Below are 24,652 nucleotides of genomic sequence, written 5' to 3'. Positions count from 1 at the left end.
ATAAATGTACTTTTAATAGACGTGTCAGCATGTAAGGGGTTTATGTATAGGTTGTAAGACCCCTCCGCTCTCCTGACATTTTTTTTTTTGCGCTAAAAACATGTATTCCCCGTGAAATAGTTCTGGACTAATGTTTCTTTGAACTCTTTACTATGCTGTTCGTGATTTATTCCTCCTGGAAATATATGATTTGACATTATATTACCATTCCTATTGTCAATGGGGTGTGTCCCTGCAGTCAATACTGATTGGACAATGTCAGACTGCAGACACACCATGAACTAGTAACGCCCACTTGTCAATTTATTCACAAGCATCTAGGAGGAATAACTGAGGAACGGAACACCACAGCCCTAAGACAAGAGGCTCCAGAATTATGTAATGGGGGATACAATGGTTACTAAGCCAGAGATGTCAGGAGAGCTGACTGCTCCCATATAAGGGTACATGCCCATGTAGCGGAACATCTAGACCAAAATCTACAGTATTTCTGTGTCAATCTGCACAATTGGTGTGGATTTTCCTGTAGATCTGCAGCTGTTTTCACTCTTTCAATAGCAGGGATGAATTCTGCTGCGAATCCGCATGAACATCCACTTCACACTCTTCAGCAATGGCGCGGTTTTTGAAGCAGAAATTATGTGGATTTTGATGCGGATTTTCATGTGAACTGCCGAGTTGTCTAGTGCAGGAGCTGAAGGCACGGCATGATACAAGTATAGCATCCTCTATCACGCTCCGTGTCCCAGGCCCCGCACCAACCAGAAGGGTATCCTTAGGCAGGGTTCACACAGGGCGGATTCCCGTCAGAAATCTCGCGGTTTGGCCGCAGCAAAAACCGGGAGAACCGCCGCGGTTTAAGCCGCGGCGGCTTTGAAGCGGCCCGGCCGCATGCTTTTCCGTTGCGGCCGGCGCTCCCATAGAGGAGAGCGCAGCCGCGACGTAAATAAACAAAAAAACGAAAGTAAACAGACATGCTGCTTCTTTTGAAGCGGCGGCCGCAGCTGCGGTTTCAACCGGATTTACCACAGCGGATTAGCCATCCTGTGTGGACGAGGTTTCTGAGAAACCTCGTCCACATGGCTGGCTACTCCTGAGATTAGCGGCCGCGGTCGGATGTGCTGCAGCAAAACCGCGGCAAATCCGCCCTGTGTGAACCTAGACTTAAGCTATGCTTAGAAGTTGCAGAATATATATTATCACTTCCTCAACACTTCCCTAGATCTCTGCATGCTGTCAAGTGTTTATTTTCAGTTAGAAGCTGAAAATCTGGCACAATCATGTCCAGCTGATAAGTCTTTTAGTTTCCTCTTCTAAAGGTCCTTTTAGACGGGATGAAGGTCGAGCAAACGATGCCCGACACCCATCCCCGCATACACTCGCTCCACTGCTGTTGCACGGGAGCTACTAGCGCTGGCTCGCTCAGAGTGGCAAGCAGGGGGGGGGGGGGGGGGGCTGTTTATGTAGCATAAACGATGAGCTGATTGCCCCGTGTAAATAGCAGCCGTTCAGTATTGAACTGCCGCTATGTTAAGTCAATAGAGAGGGCCGGGAAAAGCGAAAAGAAAAATCTCCTGCAGCCTCCCCATTGTGAGCCAGCGATACTCTCTCCCGTGCAGCAGCAGGACAGCAAGTATGTCAACAGGCAAAACTTGTTAAGTTTTTTTTAATCACTTCATTGTATGCATCTTATGGGATCTTAGTGGGGCGCTGTGTCAGACGCAGCTGCGATATTCCGGCAGATTTGCATGTCTTGCAGAAGCTGCAGCAAGCCCGCTTCCAAGATGTGGACTTTGTGAAGGACATTTCTGCCATCTGTGAGAGCACCCCTAAAAAAAACCCTGCCTGTCTCGGTTGGACATATTGGGTCCAGTTTCCAGCCTCTAAAAGTAAGCAAGTTTGTTCCTATCCACTTACTGCAAGAGCGGACCTTGACAATACTGAGGAATCACAACACTTGAAGTTTTCATTATGCGGTGATTAAACTTGCAACGGTCTGAATTACCAATAATTCGAGTGAGACATTTGGATCTTGTTGAGTTACCCTTCAGAGTGGTTGTGCTCCATTCACTGGATAGAAGATGCCTTACAGATCGGTGGGAGCCCGAGTGCTGAGACACCTGCTGGTCCCAAGAATGGGGTCTGGTTTGTATAGGAATAAACACTGCCATGGTCATATATGTGTGCTGCTGCCCCATTTCAGAGGAATTCCTGTAGGTAGCCGAGTGCTTTAACTTCCATTGCATTGAATGGAGTGGCTGTGTGAATGCTGCTGTGTTCATTCCTGGAGACACGAGACCCCTGTTCTAAAGATCAGTGGGGGTCCCAGCAATTTGTATTGCTACTGGTCTGCAAGTTTTTGTCCTACCTTGTTATTAGGGGATAACTTTCCTTTGTGGGACAAACCCTACATGGTGACCGATGTCTGGATGGTCATCCCTGCTGAAGGCTACTTTATAGCTGTTACTAAGGGAAAGAGGAGGAAGGAATTAAGAGAAAATCCTTTTAGTTTGGTTTATGCTATTTATTCCAAAGACAGTGTTTTTATTTCCTCTCTAGTATATTAAGGAATAATCTATATGGTGGCCATATTTACTGATGCATCCTATGTAACTAAAGAGCAATTCCATCTCTCGTAAATGTGGGCTGAGCTTGACAACAGATCACGAATTGGGCATTAGTCGGTTGTTGCCGGCCGTGACTCGTGTAGTGGGGGCTTCTCGCTGTAAGGCTGGGTCCCCATATGGCCCACCACCCAGTGTTATAATGAAATGCTCCTGATGCCAGACCCAATCCCATAGTTTTCTATGGGACACTTCATGACATCCCGTGCAGCAGTTTTGAGGCCGGGTGCTGGCCAGAAAAATGTTGCATGCAGTGGTTTTCTGTCCAACTATGGATGTTGGACCATTGCAGAGAATGCACAAACATGGCATCACTTGTGCCCATCATGAAACAGCTGGCCGGACGTGTCTGATGAATGGAAGCTAGCCTTAATAGGAAACTAGAATGGTTACCGATCTGTAGGTGTGCACCAAGTTAGGCCTCATGTCCGCGGCACGTGCAGAGAATTCATGCGGTTTTACGCAGCGGATGCATTGTGGGTTATCCTAAATTTTTATTTATTTTTTTTCCCCCTTGAAGGAGATCGCAGATTTTTCCCACACGGATGCTCTGCGGAAAAAATCTGCCACCCCATCTCCCTAATTACTTCTAACCTTCAAACCCCCAAATGCATTTAAATGTATTTGCGGATGCACTGCGGATTCTAAGCTCCCCTAGAGATGAATAAAGCCAGATCTGCGGTGAAATGGAGCATGCTGCGATTTATTATCTGCGGGTGGCATCCGCAAAGCATTTAAAAATCAAATCTGCGGGACTAAAATGAAGAGCGGCTGCCCAATGCCCCCCTATGGGTGGCTAGAGCGGTGGATCTCCACTGCGGATGCAATAAATGAAATCCGCTTGTGGCCATTGGGCCTTACTTTGCTGTAAATGAGGACGGAGTTGCTCTTTAAAGATCTAAATTGGATTGTATGAGATTTCTCTGCTGTAATTTGGGATCCACATTCTTCTTACCTGATGTTTTCCACAGGGTTTATGTTGAAGGTTCCTTACATACCTATGCAATGCTTCATGTTTTTATACCTCCCTCCCACTCTAATGTGAACTTTGGGACCCAGCCCATAATGGCCTACTTCCACATCATAGAAGAAATGTGAAGAGCACATGTCACTACTGTATGCTCTGTATTAGTAGTGTTATTAATAAACGTTTTTATAAAACGCCCATGATGGACTTTTTACTTTAGAATTAAGGCCCAATGCAGACTGCCGGGTTGGATTCCGACTGCAAGATTGCCGTAGCGGGATGTGACCCTGTGACCCGCGGCTTACCTGTCCGGCGTCTGCGCTCTGTGGATGTGTCGGCTGCACACAACCGCAAATGCGCAGTGCAATGGGACATGCCGCGATTTTTCCTGCGATCCGAATCGCGTCTGTCTGCATAGGAATGCATAAACCAATGCGATCCTATGGTAGCATGCAACAGCAGAAATTCCACATGAAGTCTCGCTGCAGAATTTCCACTCGCGTGCAATTTGCCTAACACTTTTTAGAGTCCAAGGTGTTCACAAGTACGTGTCTGTCTGTCTGTCCATTTATATCTAAATCTGGTGTGCAAGTGAAACATCCCCATTGAGATGAATGAAAGTGACTCAGTGGCAGAAATCTCTGCAGCAAGTCTGCTGTGTGAATTCTCCCCTTCACCATACACTCACTGGGCTCCAGCCCTGCATGATCATGGAAACAATGGCTAAAGGGCACTCACACATTTGGAGTTGCCATCTAAACTTTCATTGGCTGATTGATAAAGACCCCCTAGAATGGCAGCAATTCGGTGTGGTGTCCATCCACAGGTATCTGAGGACCCTGTGCAAAGAAAACCTTCCCCACATCATTATTCCACCAGCTGAGAGGAAGGGGTCATCAATTCATGCTGCTTGTGCCAAATTCTGCAGAAATCAGGATTCATCTCCCCAGATGGCGTTTTCTGCTGCTTAGTGATACATTTGTGCTTTTCCGCCCGCTGGAATCTCACCTTTCTGTTTCTCTTAGCATACCACCAGTACCATTGTATCTGTTATTGGTCATCTAGGGTAAGGAGGAACGACTTGAGTGTTTTTGACTGCGCAGCCCCTGTTGAAAAATATTTCTGCCCCCTTTTGTTGGCTAGTTGTTTCCATTCACAGGATTCCCTTTTGCTGGATGGTTTTCCTTGATCACACCATTCTGAGTATACCTTCTACACCGCAACCCCCACAAGGGTAATAGTGCCCTCCTGGCCCCGGCTGCTTGAGCACCGATGACCAGGAAGTCACATCAATGGATTTTCCCCTCCAATGTGGATTTCCACTGAAACTGATCTAATGATTTTGTGCTGCGGTCCGGGGTCACAGCTCTAATATCCATACAAGGACGCTCCAATTGTGAAAGGGCCGGGGTTTCTGATAAAGGGGTCATTAAGTACACATCCAGCTCACCACAAATGTGCGTGTTACTTCACTTCCACAGCGGAGATCAATGGCTGCCAGACATTGCAAATGATCTAAACTGTCAGATCTCATGCGGGGGATCACCGTGAGCCCTCCTTCAAATGACCATAATGTGTCTATTACACCGTAAATACCAGTCTGACTGCGGATCTAATCACCCAATCTCACAGGGAGCTATGAAAGTTTCTAATCAGATCATTAGGCAAAGTGTTGGGCTGTAATATAGTAGCTAAATGTGGCTGCATTAGTGCTGAATGAGTCCTCAGGATTTCCAGTAACAGAATTCCAAGCAGCGCTGAAGCAGTCTGATTGCTGCAGCCCTTTCATTCTAAAAGGCAGGACAGCTTAAACCAATATATGGTCTCTGGCCCCCTCCAGGGGAATGAGATATCGTTCCTGTACTGGCAATTGGTAATGGAAGTAAGGGTTTCCTATAAAATACAGCTCCTACCATGAGGTAGGTATAGGCCCTAACATGCCAGAAGTCATGGGACAGAAAGTAATATCATGTAGAACACCATCTAGCCTGCAAAGTGCAACAACTTGAGATGGCACAGATTCCACAACTGGATGGCGGACATCAGGATAACCCCTCACAGCCCTGTGGTATTTGTAGGGGCAGGATCTCAGGTGTGAATGGGCCTCTCCAGCACATCCCATAAATGCTTGGGTGGGCTCATGTCAGGTGAACGTGCAGGTCACACCATTTATAGGAACTCTCTAGAATGCTCCTCAAACCAATTCTATACAACTTAGGCACAGTGTGTAATCCTGCTATATCCCATTGTTGTGGGGGTACACAAAGAGCTGCCAATGGTCACCAAGCAATAAAAGGTAGGGAGTACCAGTCACTGGCATTTTTAGATGATCTAGTGGACCCAACCCATGAAAATGACCCCCCCCTCCCCCCATGGGTGCATATACGGTGTGAAAAAGGGAACATACGTGATGTAAATACGCACCCCAATTATACAGTGGGTAAAAAGATAGTTCTAGAACTATCTTTTTACCCAGATATGGCGTCGACTCCCATAGGAGGTGGGGGGGGGGGGGATAGTTTAGCAACGCTGCGAAAAGCGTACAGGTACCTCTCTTCAGCCATTTGAAGGCAGCCTGAGGAATTATGCTGAGTGAAGGTTTTCCAGGGTGCAATGTATTTTTTATTTTTTTACTAAAACCGTCGCTCACGGTAGCGTGAATAGACGAGAAAACACTAAATATCTCTGGCCGAGATCGCGAAAAATCGTCCATTTATGCTAATTTGCAGCACGGACGAGAGAATGGAAAAACACATACAGTCGTGTGAAAGAGCCCTTGGAGTGACCCTCTAGTGCTGGACAAACAAAGATGTCAGAACCCCTTCTCTGCCTCCCTGATAGACTTATGATGCATGCTATTACAGTGTGTAAGACGCTACACCTGCTTTTATCGGCCAGTGCTGCCCCCATGAGCCGTACTGGCCAGTCAGAGCAACATGTAGTGTGTTAATCGACTGATATTACTAATGCATCAGGTAGTCACAGAAGCGGTTCAGCCATCTTTGTTTGTCCAGAAGATCCCTTTCATTCCAGTCCTCCGCGGGTGGTCTGCATCATATATTAAATAACGAACAATAACTCAAAGTATTTTACTAAACAAGAATAAAACGGTTACAAAATAATTACTTTATTGGCTAAAAGGTTTTCACATGTTTAAGGTGGGTTTAAGACCTACTGGTGTCATGGATTCATTCATTAGTCATTGTAATAGTAGGACACTGCATTAAAAGGGATTGTCTGGGGATTTTTCAACTTGATCACGTATCCTCAGCTTAGTGTCAACATTGCAGCGGCCCCTGGGAATTCCATGGGACCTGTGCCTGCAGTACCAAACCCGACTGCTGCAATACGGACAGCGCTATCAGCTTCCAGAGCTATCTGCACTGACAGGCCTGCCGATCGGTTGGGATCCTGAGCAACATACCCCTGCTGATCAACTATTGATGACATATCTTGGTGATCAGTTTTAAAAGTCCCATCAACCCATTTAACCCCTGCTATAACTAAGCGATTTGGTGGGCTCTGATGTTCATTATCCCCTTGCAAGCAAAAACATCTTAGTGTCTGTTTCCACCACTAGCGGCTTATCTGTATGCAGCACCAATCCAATTCAACTAAAGTTTGTATACCCTTAGTACTTTAGAATATCACTACAAATTAGGGTGCTGGGTTCCCTTTAACAGGGGTTATCCTACCCAAAACATTATCTATCCACAAGATAGGTGATAAGTGTACGATTGCTGGGATCACGAGAACACTGCACCCTGAATCTATCTACATAATGGAGTGGTGAAATGGCCATTGCTCCATTCACTTTTATGGGACTGGGGGAGATGCTCGGCAATCTCCATATAAATGAATGGAGCGGTAGTCGTGCATATACACATCTGTACTATTCTCATGATCCCTGGATGCTCCAGCTATCATACATTTATCAGCCATCATGTCAGATCAGCTATTTTTGTTGGGATAACCCCTTTAAATCTAACGACTGACTGTACTTGTCAAAACTGCTTAAATTTAGACTCTTCACATTTTGTGGATGAGATTTTGAGAACCTGTGACTACAATGTGCAAACCCTAAAATGGGAGTTTCTGGATTATTTTTATTGATGACCTATAAATCAGGATAGGTCATAGTAAGTTGATTGGTTGAGGACCCCAAGTGTTCGGGTGCCCACTGTCACTAGCAAAACACAGGGTATGGCGCAGAAGCAGATGGCTCCAACTCTTGTGTAGTGGTTGATGCTGGTAATTGCAGGTACAGCTCCTATTAAAATTAATGTGTCATCTAAAATTACCAGTACTGGCCACTACACAGGATTGGAGCCATCTGCTTCCAGTCCATACCCTGTGTTTTGTCGGTGAGAGTGGGCGCCAGAACAGCTGATTGGTCGGGGTCCTGAACTTATCAACTATTAATGACCTATCCTAAGGATAAGTCATCAATAAAAATAGCCCAGAACACCCCTTTTAAAGCGGTGCTAGAATAGAATTCAGGTGATAAAGCCGTTCTGCATGGCTCCATCCCCGTCATAGGCAGGAGGCTGGATATGTAAGAGCTTATTCCAGTCTCTGCTGTGCAGACAGTAACGCTCATCTCTCCTTCTTACAGTGGGTGTAAGGTTGGAATATTTCTTGCAAGTTACCCACAATTCCTCTTGAGTAACTTTTCGTAGACCCCGAAATCCTCCGAGCTTTGCACCATTCGTTGGTAGTCCGGTTCGTCAGGGACAGATACCAGAGGAAGCCGGTGTAACCGCCTAACAACAGAAGCAGCAGGAATAGGAAGCCCAAGGTGAAGACAATCCTCGGGAAAGTCAGGAACAAATGCTGGGGAGGCAAAAGAAGGCAGATCCAGTCCAGCATCTTTATATGTAATGTAGATTGGATGTTTTGTGATCGGTGGAATGAAGCTGGCAACTTTTATTTCCCCTGACTATTGTGATCATGTGACTCACCTCACCCCAAGGCCGCCTTTGGCGCTGCCTCCTCCTCTGTTACCCTTACAGGTGCTGGCACAGTACTTATCTGAGCAGCTTGGGGATATAAAGTATGTAGATACCATTTCTAAACTGTGATAACCAGGGGCTACAGTCATTTAGAGAGAGTCACATTTAAAGGGTATATCTGGAGAGTTATACTCACCCCAATCCCACTACATTGGTGTCAGAACCGGGTCACGCGGTATGGACCTCTAGTGGTCTGTGACATCAAGGCAGGGGCTGACCGTTTGGCTCATTTCAATAACTAGATCAGGTCCTTTATCTGTCATAGCCAATGCAGAGACAAGAAGGGGGCTGGCTCAGCTACTAAAATGAGCCAGACAACCAGCCCCCTTGTCATGACGTTACCGACAAATGAGCACTATACCACATGACCAGGCCACAAATGGGGATGGTGGCACCACTGGACCTTGACTAGAGTAAGTGCACTATCCTACCAAAAATAATTGGACCCCTGAGCAAGAAGCAAAACTAGTATTTATTTCCATATGTTACTACTTAGTGGGGCTCCTTTGGCCCTAATGACATTGGATACTCTCTGTGAAATATTCCTTACTAAGGACTGATACACTTCAGCTGGTATTACCTTCATTCATCCTGCAAATATCTGGGGAGTTCTCACAAAGAAGTTCATGTACTGAATTTAATTCTGCAAGAAGCAGACAGCTCTATTCTTACTGTTGTGGCCAGGCTTGGTATTGCAGACCAAGTTACCATTGAAAAAAAATTAGAACTTTTGCCTGCAATACCAAGCCTGACCACTACAGTAAGAACGGAAATCAGCTCCATGCACAAACACGCTGGCCTAGCTAGCAGCTGATAGGCAGGCGGCCCCAGACAATGGAGGCCCACCAATCTTTTACTGATGACTTATCCTGAGGATAGGCCATGAATAGTTTACAACTGCACAATCTCTTTAACTGTTGGTACAACACACTCAAGCTAAAGGTATCCTCCACTCCCACGTATGTCCATCTGATGTGAAGAGTAGTGCGATTCTTCACTCCATAGAACGTTCTTGCATTGCTCAAATGTCCATTTACGGCACTCCTTGCAGACAGGGCGATGCGTTTTCTTTGAGAGAACTCAAGACATTTGCAGGATGAATGGAGGGAAATAACAGTTGAAGTGTAACAGACGTTAGTAGAAAGTATGTCAAGGAGAGTATGTGCGCCAAAGGGGCCCCACTAAGTAGTAACATATGGAAATGAATACTACTTTTGATTTTTGCTCAGCTCTCCAATTACTTTCAGTAGGATAGTGATTATTTTCTGGATAACCGCTATAAACAACTCTCTAATGAATTCTGAAAAGAAGCCATAAAGTTGGCAGTAAACAAGACAAAACAAGACAACTATTTCATTCCAACACAGGCAGCTAGGACCTTTCAAGTGTTCGAACGAAAAGCCAATAATAATCTGCACTGACATAGAGGTATATTAAGGGCTTGTACTATTCAAGTACCCCATTGAGAAATTCTATGACCATGATTAATTAGGCTACTGAATTCAATGGGAACTGTGTAATGCTACACTTCTCCTGTGGTGGCGCTGGAGGACAATTCAACATTTACTGCTGGATCCACCCACAGATATCCTCTAATCTCTTGTGGCACTAGCAGCAGCAAGACAGTTTCTACAAAAAAGCAACTGTCTAAAGTGATGTCATACTACGGGTACGAGATTGGTTTTATTTTGGGATTGGCTTAGAACCTTCCCACCATGTTGGCCCATATCTACCTGTATCACATAAGCCAAGCTCATGATCTCTTCATGTCCCTCGCTGTCCACGTAGGCTGCAGTCATCATATGTGAGAGAAGCACCACCTGCAGGAGGAACGCTGTAATCACCGCAGCGAGGGAGGCGGCAGTGAGAGTCAGACTCAGCAAGTACAGCAAGAAGTGTCTGATATTCAGGGCTCCAATGCAGTTGTTCACCCAAACACAGTGATGGTCAAACCGCTGTATACAGCTGCCACACACACCTGCAGGGAAAGAGGCAGACATAATAGAGGAGGACAGTTTGTAACATGGATGTAGACATTGTCCTACAGCAACTCCAATATACCAGGGGAAATAGTTTTTGGACAGGTGAAAAAAAAAAATCCTTCTACGGACAGGAAGTTTCTTGTAGTTGTTGCAAATTAGATGGAGCTGCTGACATGTTCTGTACAGCTGACAGGAAGGGGTCATCGATTCATGCTGCTTGTGCCTAATACTGACCCTCCCATTTCATGGTGCAATGGAAATCAGGATTCATCTGAGCAGGAGATGTTTTTCTGCTGCTCAGTGATACAAGTTTTGTGCTCTTTTGCCCCTATGGAGTCTCGCCTTTTTATTTCTCTTAGGCACAATGGCGCTAGAACTGGTCATCTGCAATAGCCCATCCATGCTAAGGCATAGGAAGTTGTACGTACAGCTCTTGACTGTGCAGCACCTGTTCATCAGAACGATTCCAGACATCCTCCTTTGACCGTTTTCGGCAAAGTATTCCCTTCCACTACATATTTTTCCCCAATCACACCATTCTCACTATACTCTCCACACCGCTGCACAAGAAAAGTTGGCAGTGATATCCCGGCTCCGGCTAGTCTAGCACCGATGTCCAGACCTCGTTAGAAGTCGCTCAGATCATTGGATTCTCCCAACTAATGTGGATTCACACTGAAACGGATCCACAGAAAACTTGTCATTTGCTTTTATGCTCCCCCCCCCCACCCCCAGACAGGAAGCTGCATTCCACAGAAGTGATCACAGCATGCGTAGGAGACCTCCAGAGTGTGACACGTAATCAGGTGAAGTGTACAATGATTGAAAATTGTGTTTTCACTGGAGTGGCCCTTTAACAGTTTTTTGCATGGCCACATGCAATACTATATTTCTCCAGTAGTTGCCACTCTAGGGGAAACGTACGGCCAGTCATAGCTTACTCTAGCAATAACAACTAAACACCGGGTGACCAATAGTGATCACTGAGCCAGCTTTAATTTAAAGGGCCAGCAACATGCTAAGACCACCCCTTTACATGTGTTTAGATGAGCCCTAATACCAGACACATCCCATGGACCACTGTGGGACTATTTCTGTAGAAAGAAGCCAAGGTTTTCTAATCCTGAACAACCCCTTTGAAAACCTCTACAACAACATCGGCTTCTCAGGGTTGTGCTTTGTAAATTCTAGCTCCTCACCGCAGTGCTTTGATCGCGCCGGTTTCATCAGGAGACACGTTGGACACTCATTGCCGCGGTGAAACATAATCTCATCATAGGCATATACCCGAGTACAAAGCGATTCGTTCTGTTTTGTGACTCTTCCTAGAATACAAAGGAAAAAAAAAATCTTAATTTTACTTGTACTTTTCTCCTAAATGGTTAACATTTACCTGAAGATGACAAAACAAATTTGCATTTGGATGCAGTTCACACTGCGGCACTTTGTCACAATGTGTCCTTCAAGAACTAAAACAAGCAACACAAATCTCTCCATCGTTTACCTGCCCCAAAACACTGCAGCAAACCCTCATCCGTATGAGTGGGGCACGGGTAGTCAGGTTTTGGAAATAATGGGGTCATTGTGACAGAATTCTGGCTAACCAGGGGGCAAAAAAACATTGTATGCGCCATATGTCACATTCAAAGCCCTTTCTACGTGCCAGAATGATTATGCGAATTGCTCATTAGATTGAGCGGTTTGTACACTAATTGTGCAATATGAATGCATGCAGTGAAAAGATTCATGCAGACCTAAAAGTCACCGTTGGTCCGCCGCTGCATCGTTCTGCGTAAACAGGCAGTCATTCATCTATGAGCAACGGCCTGTTTACTGTGAATGGAGACGAGCGGCCTCGAATGATCCACGGCCCACTCAGCCTCCATTCACTGAGCGATGATCGTTCTTGTGTAAACGCACAGGAGCGATCACTGCTGGGATGGACATCGGCCCCCAAAGGGCCCGACAGTCGGCCCATGTAACTGGGGTATCACACACATATTACTCCTCTCTAAGCACTTTAAAAAGTGCCAAGAAAGGGAGGCATGGCTCTGTTAGGTCGTAAAAATGCGCCATTTAAAAACTGAACGACGATCAGCTTGTGAAAACAGGCAGTGCTTCATCTATAAATGACTGCCTGTTTACGGTGAATGGAAGTGGGTGGGCTACAAGGATCCCCGGCCCACTCCGCCTCCATGCACTGAATGATAATCGCTCCTATGTAAAAGCACAGGACCGAGTATCGCTGGGACAGCCTGTTGGGCATCTGCACCCAACAGGTAGTCCCATGTAAAAGAGCTTTTACCTGGCTCCCTAGATGTACGCCAGGGGACCTTTCTTGCTTGTTTTCCGAGACTACACTTCAGTGCTAGCTGAATGGAGCTGGAAGCCTCCGGATTCTCCTCTGCATTATTACGCTGTGCGAGTCGCAGCTAGCGAAGTACAGTACAGCTTTGGGAATTTAACACTGTTTCACTACAGATGTGCTTTTCTTTTGTTTTTACATAGTAAAAGAAGTGAAAAGTGTCTAATATAAGCTAAATTTATCACCTCAGTGATACATTTGATATAATGATACATGTGGGAAAAAGAAGAAAAATAAATAAATAAAACTTTTCTTTTTTTAATTGCAGTATGTCCTATTTTGGTCTGTATAATGTATTGAAACAGCTCTATAAAGTTAATGGGATTGCGTAAATACGCAGTGAATATACATGATACATGCATAAAATCAATGGAGCCCTCCTTTATTTTTGCCTATGTGAAAAACGCAATAAGTACAAAAAAAAAAAAAAGGAAGAAGCAGAGACTATGCACAATTTTGGTCCGTGAAAACGCTGCGTATTTCATAGACTGAAACTGAATACAACCGTGTAAATTAGCCCTTTACACTGAGCTATTTTTCAGCTGATCGTTGGCCAATCGAGAGATTTTCAGCAATAGTTTTCCTGGACCTGACAGGGTACTACCGTGTTTCCCCGAAAATAAGACAGTGTCTTATATTAATTTTTGATCAAAAAGGTTTAACTCAGGACAAATACTGGAGCGAGTATTGTCCTTTTCGAGTACCTGCCCGCTCGTGAGAAAAGATTCGGGTGACAGCGGTGTGTTGCGGGAGTGAGCAGGAGGGAGAGGAAGGAGGCGGGGGGGGGGGGGGGGGGGGGAGGTGGAGAGAAAGGGGGAGGGGGGGGGGGGAGAGAGAGATCTTCCCCCTGTTCTCCCCCACCGCTACCCAAATCTTTTCTAACGAGCGGACAGGTACTCGAAAAGGACAATACTCACTCGAGTATTTGTCCTTAGTGAGTATGCTTGCTCATCTCTACCTACAAAGCCTCCAAAAAAAAAAATTATACATAAATACACAACCTTCAGCAACCAACTTGATCATCAGGTATATAAAAATTATTTATTAAGTTCTATATACAGTAAAACCTAGTTTTTTGGTAATCCATCCAAAAACAACCAGGTAAACTTGAAACCAACGAAACTAGAGTTAATTATTTTCATAGAACTCAATGTAAATACAATTAACTCTTTCTAGACATTCCAAAAAACACACCAAACTCCATTTTAGCACAGCGCTAAATGCTGTACAATGCTCTCATTCATTTTAATGAGGCTGTTCACACAAGCCATTTTCAGCCCTGTGTCGCCCATTAAAATGAATGGGCAGCTGTTTCAGCGCTGCCGAAAACGCGGCACAACTTGGTATTTGGCAGCGCTAAACGCCCTAGCTACACTGCCTGAGAGAAAAAATAAATCAATATACGCACCTTGAAGGTGCCGTCGGTGTCACAAGGGGCTGCTCTCAGGAGCTTCGCGCAGGCAGCGGAGCATCTTGCTAGTGACGGGGGAATCAAATCCCCCGCCTCCAGCAAGAGATTGCTGTGATTGGCAGCCCGCTCAGCCAATCACAGGCAGCGCTCGATGCTCCAATCACAGGTATTCATCCCTGCACAGGGGCAGAAAACTATAAAGCCAGTGGATAGTGCAAATAACTGCGGCTAGTTCACCGCACCCAAGGAAAGGGTATTATGAGACACTCTGCACAGGGGCAGAAAACTATAAAGCCAGTGGATAGTGCTGATAACTGCGGCTACTTCACCCAAGACAGAGAATGGTATCTGTGAAATGCTCTGCAGGGGCAGAAGAAATATTAGTGTACTGTTTAGCAATGAGAACTCTGCCTAATGCACTGCACACATAGAACGGTATAGCTGAAATGCTCTGCAGTGGCCCAGGAAAAATTAGCGCGCTGCTTAACGGTGAGAACTCTGCCTAATACTCTGCACACTGAGAATGGTATCGGTAAAATGCTCTGCACAGGCCTAGATGCTTTAAAAAAAATGGTGCACGACTGCTCCAAGCCAGCCACAACAGTAATGCACACAATGAGGAGTAGCCCTAAGAAGGGCCGTTGAGTTCTTGAAGACAGGATCCTACTCTAACACTTTCCCTATATCAGCAGCAGCACTTTCCCTAACCTCTGCCAGCATGCGTCTGAAGCGAGCCGCGGGCGGGACCAGTTTAAGTACTCGGCGGTCACCTGATCCCACCAGCTACTCTCAGCTGTAGGCGTGCAGAGGGCTGGCACGTCACAGCAGGAAGTGGTAATGCCTTCCCCGCATGTCTATTGGCTAGAAAATGGTGCTAAACATCCGGGGAAGGGAAATGGAATTGACTCGCGTACTGAGTGGTGTTCATCTTGAGTAACAAGCATCTCGAGTACCCTAATACTCGAACGAGCATCAAGCTTGGACGAGTGTGCTCACTCATCTCTAGTCATCAGTAAAAAAAAAAAAAGCCTGGAATACCACTTTAATATGATCCCCAAACAGCTGTCATTGGTCAGCTACACATCTCACAGCTTACACAGGGGAGATGCACAGCTGATCAGCAGGCATTTTTATGCTCACAAAAAACAAGCCAATCAGCCAATGAACAAGTGTTTGCTCGTGTGTAATCTGATCACTTGCACTTTTACACGGCCTGATCAATCCACAAACGATCTTGCTGGAATATCAAGCAAGACCGTGTAAAAGGCGCCTAAATTTTACTGTGCTCTACTTTTACAAGTCATTTTTTGCGATATATAAAAGATAGAACATATAATCTATTAGATCCCACTGATGCTGTAATAAAGGAATATTAGATACTGTGTGAATCACTGCAACGGCGCGCGTCCCCGGGCCTGTACACGGCGCGCGTCCCCGGGCCTGTACACGGCGCGCGTCCCCGGGCCTGTACACGGCGCGCGTCCCCGGGCCTGTACACGGCGCGCGTCCCCGGGCCTGTACACGGCGCGCGTCCCCGGGCCTGTACACGGCGCGCGTCCCCGGGCCTGTACACGGCGCACGTACCTGGGTCTGTTGTGCAGCATTTGTAGAAGTAGTAAAGATTTACTGTAATCAGAAAGTAGGGCAGGAAAACCAACATCCAGTTCATCTCCAGCTCCAGACTGTAGCCGAGAATCTCCCAGGTGTACTCTGCAAACACCAGTGTATCCAGGATTAGGTGCAAGAAGACAAAAGCACCGCTCCTAAAACCAGACAAGGGATCAATACAAGATTACTAAGGACGGGTTGCACCAACGATGCTGTTGATTCAGGTTTAGGCCAGGCTCACATGGCCATAAGCATAAAACTCAGCGAGGCTGGCCGTGACCCTGCATACAGCCACATATGGCGGAAAAATTGTACTGTGCAGGACCACGTACTCACACACGCTGTCAAGAAGAGTACACCTGTTTTTTTGTTTATATTTCCCACGCCTTCACTTAGCGATGACGCATACCCACCACCCATACACAATTGTATATACACGCCCTTAGAGGACGATGGGCTCTATCTCGCGTATGTATGTGGCAAAATAGAACATGATGTGTTCTACTTTGCACTTGAGTATTACACAATTCCAACTCACTAATGTGAGTGGAAATATGTAAGGAAATGTAATTGATTTCCTGCAAGTTACCACATATTACACGGGCATACAGAGCCTGCGTAATACGCGGTAATCATACGGTCATGTGAGCTTGGTCTTAGTTAAACTGGGATCAGCTGCGGAACTTGGTTTAATGAGAAGGCGTTGCACCAACACTTCTTCATCTAAGAGTTGCAAAACCAAGTTCACTTGATCTGCCATCAAAAGGTTGAATCTAGAAGAAATGTATCGCTCACAGTGATTGGTTACTGTAGTCAGGTGATCTTACCAGCATTCATAGCGATCTTTCCAGTATGTATATTTAGGATTTCAGCCGCAGTTCAGCAGTGCTGCTGATTAGGGACACCTGATTGGCTCTTCGGCACTACGTGACTACACAGCGTGCACGCGGATTGCCTTCAGCAGCCGTGCACTACACACTACAGTTAAGCAGACGTGCACTACACACTACAGTTAAGCAGCACGGGGTTAGGGTTTAGGGTTAGGGTTAGGTAACCTTAACCCTAAACCTAACCCCGTGCTGCTTAACTGTAGTGTGTAGTGCACGTCTGCTTAACTGTAGTGTGTAGTGCACGGCTGCTGAAGGCAGCCGTGTAGTCACGTGGTGCCAAAGAGCCAATCAGGTGGCTCTCATCAGCAGCGCTGCTGAACTGCGGCTGAAATCCTAAATATGCTTTCAGTATACATAGTGATAGTAAAAACATGGCTGCTAGCAGCAGCAACTGTGGGTGTAATTTCACCACCCAGGAACAGCCTATCAGGTTATCAGCTGAGTCCGCTATCCTGGATTTCAGCTGCTAAACTAAGTTCAACTAGTTTGATCCACCAAAATCAAGGGATCAAATTGAAACTCGATTTTCACCCCAATCTACTTGATCTTAGATCAACTCTGGTGGAAGAATCAGAATCCAAAAGGGGAATTAGGTAAAAAAATAATAATCATTGGCCTTTGCTCCTTTGTACCAGACAAATCAGTGGTCTGCAAGCAATAGGCCTTCAGCTGTTGTGTAACTACAACTACCAGCATGCCATGATAGGACTTCTAGTTTCACAACAGCTAGAGAGCCTTAGGCCGCCAGTCCACGGCCGAGTCGGAATATCGTGAGCAATTTTCCACCGCAGGGGAGCACTGAAGGTCACCGCGGTGAGCCTATCTCAATGATAGGTTCATCATGGAGCATCACGATTTTTAGACGTGAGCTGAAAACCACTACGGATTTCCCGCTCATGTACATCGGGCTGCACTTTCCATAGTTATCCTATAGAAAGCGTTTCAAGCGTTATCCATGTGCGATTTATCGCCGCGGATCACGCTATAAAGTATTGCCCGTGGCCAGCCAGTCTTACGTTGAAGACCACTGCTCCACAGTTAAAACAGTTGCCTACGAATGACATAAACCGATTGCTGTCAGTGCAGCCTGTGGAAACTCCTACTAGGACAGGAAACTTCATATGAAGACCGGCGGGTGAAGGGCGGAGCCTAACAGTACGCGGTGCAGTGGATTCATATGTGAGCGGGGACAGAGTGTAATGCTACACTGTAATGAACAGTCTGGCATTAGGTCTTAAAGGGCATTTGATTTGATTTCAATTGTGCAAATTCCCTTTAACTATTATTATAACTGAAATCACTGGTTCTGTGGTCTAAATGAGTGATTTTAGGAGGGGTGCGGGGCTGTGTGGGGGGCTCTGCATTGATCTGGGCGATGTCCCGGAACTTAGACAAAGAGATAGTTCTAAGGAGAAAGAAGATTATGTTGATCTATTTGACTATAATATCTTTCCACAAGACCATTGGGAATATATAACTAATTAGAACCAAAATGACCATTGTTCTGTTCCATTTAATTGTTTACGGTCATATTTTAGGGTAAAAGTTACCCATTTCATTGCTTTTGATAAAATGGTGGGATATTACAAAATAGGTCTCCTACTAAAAATGTAGTAGTGTCAGCATTTATGGCTGATTATACGGCGCCCTGCGTGGGGAGAATTGTTGCAGAATAGTAATATGTACCAGATTTTGCTACTTCAATCAAAACCTTTGGAACTAAATGTGTGATTTTAGGACAATCACGTTCCTCACCTGGTATGGAAGCAACAGTGGATGCATCTCTGAAGCCATGCCGGTAACACAAGGGAAATGACCTGCAATATAAAACACATCAGCGGACTATAAAGGAACTAGAATCCTTATTACAATTTAAAGGAACACCTCATAAGGTAAAGGAGTTTCCCAAGATTTAAAGGGGGTTTCTAGCTGAAATACTATTGATGACCTATTCTCAGGATAGGTCATCAATAGTTGATCGGTGGGGTCTACAGCTCGGGACCTCGGCTTATCAGCTGATCGGGCGCCCACTGTCACTGCCACAAATAAACAGGGGTCGGAGAGGAAGCCGCTGCTCAGACCCCGGTGTAGTGTCCGGTGCTTGTAACTGCAGATGCAGCAGTCATTCATTTCAATAAGACCCCAGCGTGCAATTACAAGCACCTACCACTACACAGGGGTTGGAGCAGCAGCTTTCGTTGTGTATTTGCAGCACTGACAGCTGGCGCACAATCAGCTGGGTCTCAAGTGGCAGTTACCAGCCGATAAATATTATTTACCTATCATGAGAATAGGTCATCAATAGTCTGGAAAACCCCTTAAACACTGATGAGCCATCCTTAGGATCAGTCATCAATATCAGATAGATGGAGTTCCAACTGCATTGTGTCCGGGCAGTTTTTACTGGCACCACTAACCTATGACCTGGAAGAAGGGCCAACTTACCTCTTCTGCTCTATGGAAGATGCTGTCCAGACCACCAGGGGTTCCTCCAGACAAGCAGCAGAAAAGAGAGACACATAGAACGAGGAAAAACACATAGAGGGTGAAAAGCGACAGAAAGTCCATGCTGAGACTAGAATAAAACACAACGTAGGTTAGTGTATGCCACACTGTACAGAATGATCACAGCAATTAGTACAGAGCTGACCACAGAGATGTACCCACAGCCCACCATGCTGCCCTCATCACACTAACCCCTGTACATGACAAATACACAGCACAGAGGGGGCTCCCCACTCAGGACCCTCCTTTATGACCCAGTGTAGCTCCCAATCTGGTGGACTCAATAGGCTTCTGATGTAGATTACATGAATTGTCATTATTATGAGCGGCCATCATGTAATACTATAATCCCCAGCAAAATCAGCTATAAAATTAACCCCCCTTTAATAACCCCCGTCCCATATTATTAAAGGGAATCTATCAGCTCCTATAAGCTGAATCCAGGGATGTGACTATTAGGCTGGGCTCACACAGGCGGATTCCAATTGCAGAATCCATGATCGGCGAGGGCAGCAAAACAGTCATTCAAAGGGATATACTTTTGCTTTTTCACTCACACTTGCAGATATGAATTACATATTCCGCGAACAGAGGAAAAAAATAGCAGCATGCTCTTTTTTGCTGCAGATGGCCACCATTGAAGTCAATCTGACCAGCAGCCCATATGCAATTAACATTGTGAATGGGCTGCAGCTACCTGCATCATCGCTTAGAAACGGCGCAGGAAATACAAACATTAACCCATTAAGGACCAGGCACAGTAAATTTACGGCACCTGCTCAAGGGCTTAAAACCCCGCTGACAGTAAAATTACGGCGGCGCTTTAAAGGCCCGTTTACACAAGCAGATAAGCGCTCAAAGATCGAGCTTTTGAGCGATTATTTTGCTTAAAAAATGGTTGGTATTTAAGTAGCTTCTCGGGGGGGATGGGGGGTGTGGAGGGAACAATGCTATCAGTACTCCCCCATGGAGAACGACCTATATGTGACGGGGAAAAAAATGCAGCAAAAATAATTTTGGTAGCTGAAGGAAATAAAATAGGGCAGTAAAACCACCACATGGGTAAAATCCCTAAAAAGTGTCTGGTCCTTAAGCTGCAAAACAGCCCGGTCCTTGAGGGGTTAAAACAAAAACAAAACAGTACCATGCATGGCCGACGGCGGGCTGCCGCGGTCATCCGTGATACAGATTATTCAGGTATGCAGGGTCGCTGGCTGGGCTCATAGCCTGTCGCCTGCAGAATCCGGTCCGCACGTGTGAACCTGGCCTTATACTTAGCCTTCCCCCACTATCCTCTTACAAAGTTGTGGCTGCACGCATCTGGCAGACTACATGGCGGCACACACAGGGGATGACAGGGATAGTCCTGTTTTGTGCTTTTACCTACATAGAGCATGCAATAACAAAGATAGAACACAGAGGAGGGGCAGTATATTCGTCACATCCCTGGATTTAGCACTACAGCTCACAGGAGCCAACGGATTCCCTTTAACACAATGGTTAGGTTAGGGAGGTTGGCCTAGGCTGGCACAGTTATAAGGGTACTAGCCACAGTTGGCATAGCAGTAAAAAGTAGTTATTACCTATCCATGGGACAGAGGATAAGTAGCAGATTGGTGGGAGTCCAAGCGCTGTGACCCCACTGATCACAAGAACGGGGGGTGTGGGGTGGGGGGAATGTCCCATTTTCCTCGCTTCTCCATCACAGTTCCAATCAGAGTGACGTCACTTCGAGCGGAGAGCTTAAGTACCACCGCACCGTTTGTTTCCATGGGGCTGCCGAAAATGCAAATAGCTGACACTATACTTGGCTATTTCCGTCAGCCCCACTGAAATGAATGGCGGCACCCGGCACATGCACCGCCGGCCCTCCGTTCATGCTGACCAGAGCAGTGATACTGCGTTGGCCAGAAGTGGGGCAAATGAGACCCCAAGTCTTGGGATCAGTAGGAGGGTCTCACAAGTCAGACATCCATGATTCAGTAGATTGAGATCCCTGCAGACAGCTCCTATCTCAGCTTTCTGGACCCCTGCGGAAAACTACAGTTCCACCTGAGTGTTGGGATTTTGAGGCTATGCTGTGACTTACAGTTCTAGAAGCATGACGTTTCCATGGAAACTATATCCTAACTATGTCTCATGAAGAGGAAGTGACCAGTGGGATAAGAATACAGCCCATAATAACGCCATAAACCAATACAAACCCTAGCAGATTACTGTGGACCCGCTGCGGTCATCACAACACAAGGAGAAACATCCTTCCAGGCTGACACACATGAACACTGGGCGCCGCCATCTTGGGAAACCCGGAAGAAGAGCAAACGAGCCGTCAGGCCGTATAGCAGAACGCCGGCAGGGCAGAGGGAGCCTCAGACTTCTAAGCCGAGCGCCGAGTCAGAGCGCCCATGATCTGCTTTGCCCGCCGGCATATATCTGTATTACACTCAAGTTCGGCACTATGAACAATTCCAGCAACCTCATTGGTTCCGATTCACAATTCCAGCAACTTGATTGGTTGTTTGGCTTGTCTGATTCAACCTGATTGGTTGTTAGTGCCGAACTTGAGTGTAATATAGATATATGCTGCCCGCCGCTGATAGAGATCCAGACTGTTTAATCGAGCACAGAACGCTGAGCAGGTTATCCTGATTTGGGGCTGTAAAGTTTGAGTAAGTTGAGCTGTTGTTGGGTGTAATGTATATAGTACAGGGTGGCCACAGAGATATATCCCAGCACCACGCTGTCTAAAAGCAAATATGCCTTTGTTGCTCATAACCAATCACAGCGCAGCTTTCATTTCTTACACTGCTGAGGTAAAATGAAAGCTGTGCTGTGATTGGTTGCTATGGGCAATAAAGATTTTCTTTTAGGCTAACTTCACACCAGCGAGTGTGTGATCTGTCTGAATCACAGCCCGACATCGCGCTCACCAACATGCGATGTCCCCGCGGATGCGAGCCACTTATATATCAACACTGCCTTGCATCGCTTCGGGGAAGTAGCGATCCTCAGCCGTGGACAGACATTGCACTACATGCACCTAGCACGTGGTGCAATACTGCCGCCGGCCCCATTGAAAACATTGGGCACTGCGAGGGCCATCTTGTGTGATTTTTTTTCAGCCTCGGTAAGTTCACCCGTACTTGCCAGCTTTTAAAAATTGCCTTTTGGAAGAGTCAGGGAGTGGCGCATGTAGCATTGTTCTGGATTATGTTTTTCTCCAGCAGGCTTTTGGGGTATTTTGTCGCTTCCAAATTGAGTATCGTGTGCACACATCGTCGCGCAGATTGAGACACGAGCTGATCAATCTCATATCCAAAAATGGCTCTCTGCCCAGAAACAGCCAGACAGGACCTTTTATTGTACAGACACACAATGGGCGTGCAACAGGTTACATCAGTAACATATAGGATTCTCATTTGTCGGATCATATAGAATCCCCCACCTCCTACTAGCCAGGATGTAGGTTGAACTTCGTCCTCTTTAGCATGCAGACAGCCTTATCAACATGTGCTCAGGCTGAAGCAATTCCTTTGTTGTAGAAGTTTCAGCGTGGGGGGCAGGGCTGAAGATTCATCCATGAGCACAAGCAATATATATATATATATATATGACACTGTGATTTAACTCTTTCCTTATGCAGCAGAGTTCCACATTAGGTTGAAGTCATTACAATAGCAAAATACATTTGGGTTATATTAATCGATAGACATTTTATACAAAATAATCATCATGTCTATCACAATCCCCCCTTAAAATGTCTATCCTCTAATTCTCTATCTAATTTTCACAGTTCCCTGCGCATGAGCCTATAACTGGAGCGCGTTGAAGGTTCGTTTTAGGGTCTTCAAGGAGGTGTAGGACTTGTCCACTCCTTCTGGGGATGCATCCAGCAAACTCATGGTGGGGGCGGCTTTTCCAGCATCAGTTTCACAGGTCTCTCTGACACAGGGAATAACACAGCAGACTAGAACAGAAAAGGTAACCATCAGTTCACATACAACAGCAACGCCCGTCTGTGCCAGGATCCTTTACCACCCGCTCATCCAAGGCGAGTGCTGGTCCCAAAAGTTAGCTCTTTTTAGTTAGTGCGGTCAGCTTCTTAATGACAACTGCGTCTTTACCCGCGGGTCACGTGTCGTCTAGGATGTAGGTACAGCAAGTCTCCCCTATCATCTTACAGACACTCCCCTTTTTAGCTAAAGTCATATCTAAGGTCATTCTATTTAAAAAAAAAAGTCATAGTCGAGGTAGGTCCTATTGGTCGACTAGTCCCTATAAGGCGTCTCTAGTATAATTTATAAACCGCTGCTAATTATAATAAACATAATTAATCCAGTCAACATTTATTTACCATAATGATCAGGAAAATGGACTCGATTCTAGTTTTAACTTGGTCTCTAATTTTTAAAACTTGTCAGGTACCCCCCTTGGCTATCCTATGACGTCAATTTATACATGTAGATCAAAACTACCACCAGGGGTCTCTCTTCTCGCTCTAGTATAATGTTACAATACTAGTAGTGTGCACAGGCACGCACGGTGTGGGACTCCCTAATCTTCACCCACACCAATGTCCCTCCTGGAGATAGTCCTAATGGTGAACACGTCCAGGTCGCCTCACCCTTGCGTCAGGGTTTTCCCACTGCCCGTAAGTCCCTACTCCTAGGAGGGGGGGGGATCCCTACCTCACCTCAGAGGGAGGCCATGGATTCCCTGGGCTCATTTCCGGGCATCCATACCCTCTATCTGTACAAGTTAACACCCCACAGGGTGTGCCCTCGCCGGAACCTAAGGTCTTCTGCACTATCCCTTGGCAAATGGGAATTCCACTGACAATCCATCTTAGGAGATCGGGGCAGGCGCAGTACTAGTACATTTCTCCTTTTCTTTGGTAGCGTATGTGGTTGGCATTATCGGAACTGGCTCTTCATCTTTTTTAAACAAGGGAAATATTGGTGAGTTCCCCAAAAATCTCCCTCTACCCTGCCTAATTGCCTGGCAGGTGTAGTTTCCAGGGTAGTCAGTAATACTCTCTCCGGTGCAAAACACTTAAGTAGTTATAGAGTATTCCTTCTTCCATTTCTCACGGACAGTGTAATTAGCGGAAATGTTCGTGAAGAGACTAATAAACCACTCTTTAGCATCTACAGGGAGATTTAGGGGGACCATCCCCGAGTGTAGTCGGGCACTACCGCACACGCAACAGTTAGACTTGTTGCTCCTGTTAGCATTGTACCTCATCAACTCCAACCAGAGATTCTGGTCAGAGTAGCCAGTCGCTACTG

The 24,652-nt window shown here is 46.0% G+C and overlaps 1 protein-coding gene across 1 annotated transcript; it reads right to left on the bottom strand.

The window, feature by feature from the left end:
- Positions 1-6,697: 6,697 nt before the first annotated feature.
- Positions 6,698-21,701, bottom strand: ZDHHC4 (zinc finger DHHC-type palmitoyltransferase 4). The gene is made up of 7 exons (XM_066576553.1): positions 21,569-21,701; positions 19,305-19,434; positions 18,615-18,676; positions 15,946-16,124; positions 11,785-11,910; positions 10,337-10,581; positions 6,698-8,424 (listed from the first exon to the last, which is right to left on the bottom strand). The coding sequence occupies exons 2-7, from the start codon at positions 19,425-19,427 to the stop codon at positions 8,188-8,190; spliced, it is 972 nt and encodes a 323-aa protein (XP_066432650.1). The 5' UTR covers positions 19,428-19,434; positions 21,569-21,701; the 3' UTR covers positions 6,698-8,187.
- Between the last annotated feature and the right edge of the window lie 2,951 nt (positions 21,702-24,652).

The sequence above is a fragment of the Eleutherodactylus coqui genome, chromosome 8, assembly GCF_035609145.1.
Source record: "Eleutherodactylus coqui strain aEleCoq1 chromosome 8, aEleCoq1.hap1, whole genome shotgun sequence".
Lineage (NCBI taxonomy): Eukaryota > Metazoa > Chordata > Amphibia > Anura > Eleutherodactylidae > Eleutherodactylus > Eleutherodactylus coqui.
Note: the sequence above shows the minus strand (reverse complement) of the source record. Positions and strands in the feature narration are given on the sequence as shown.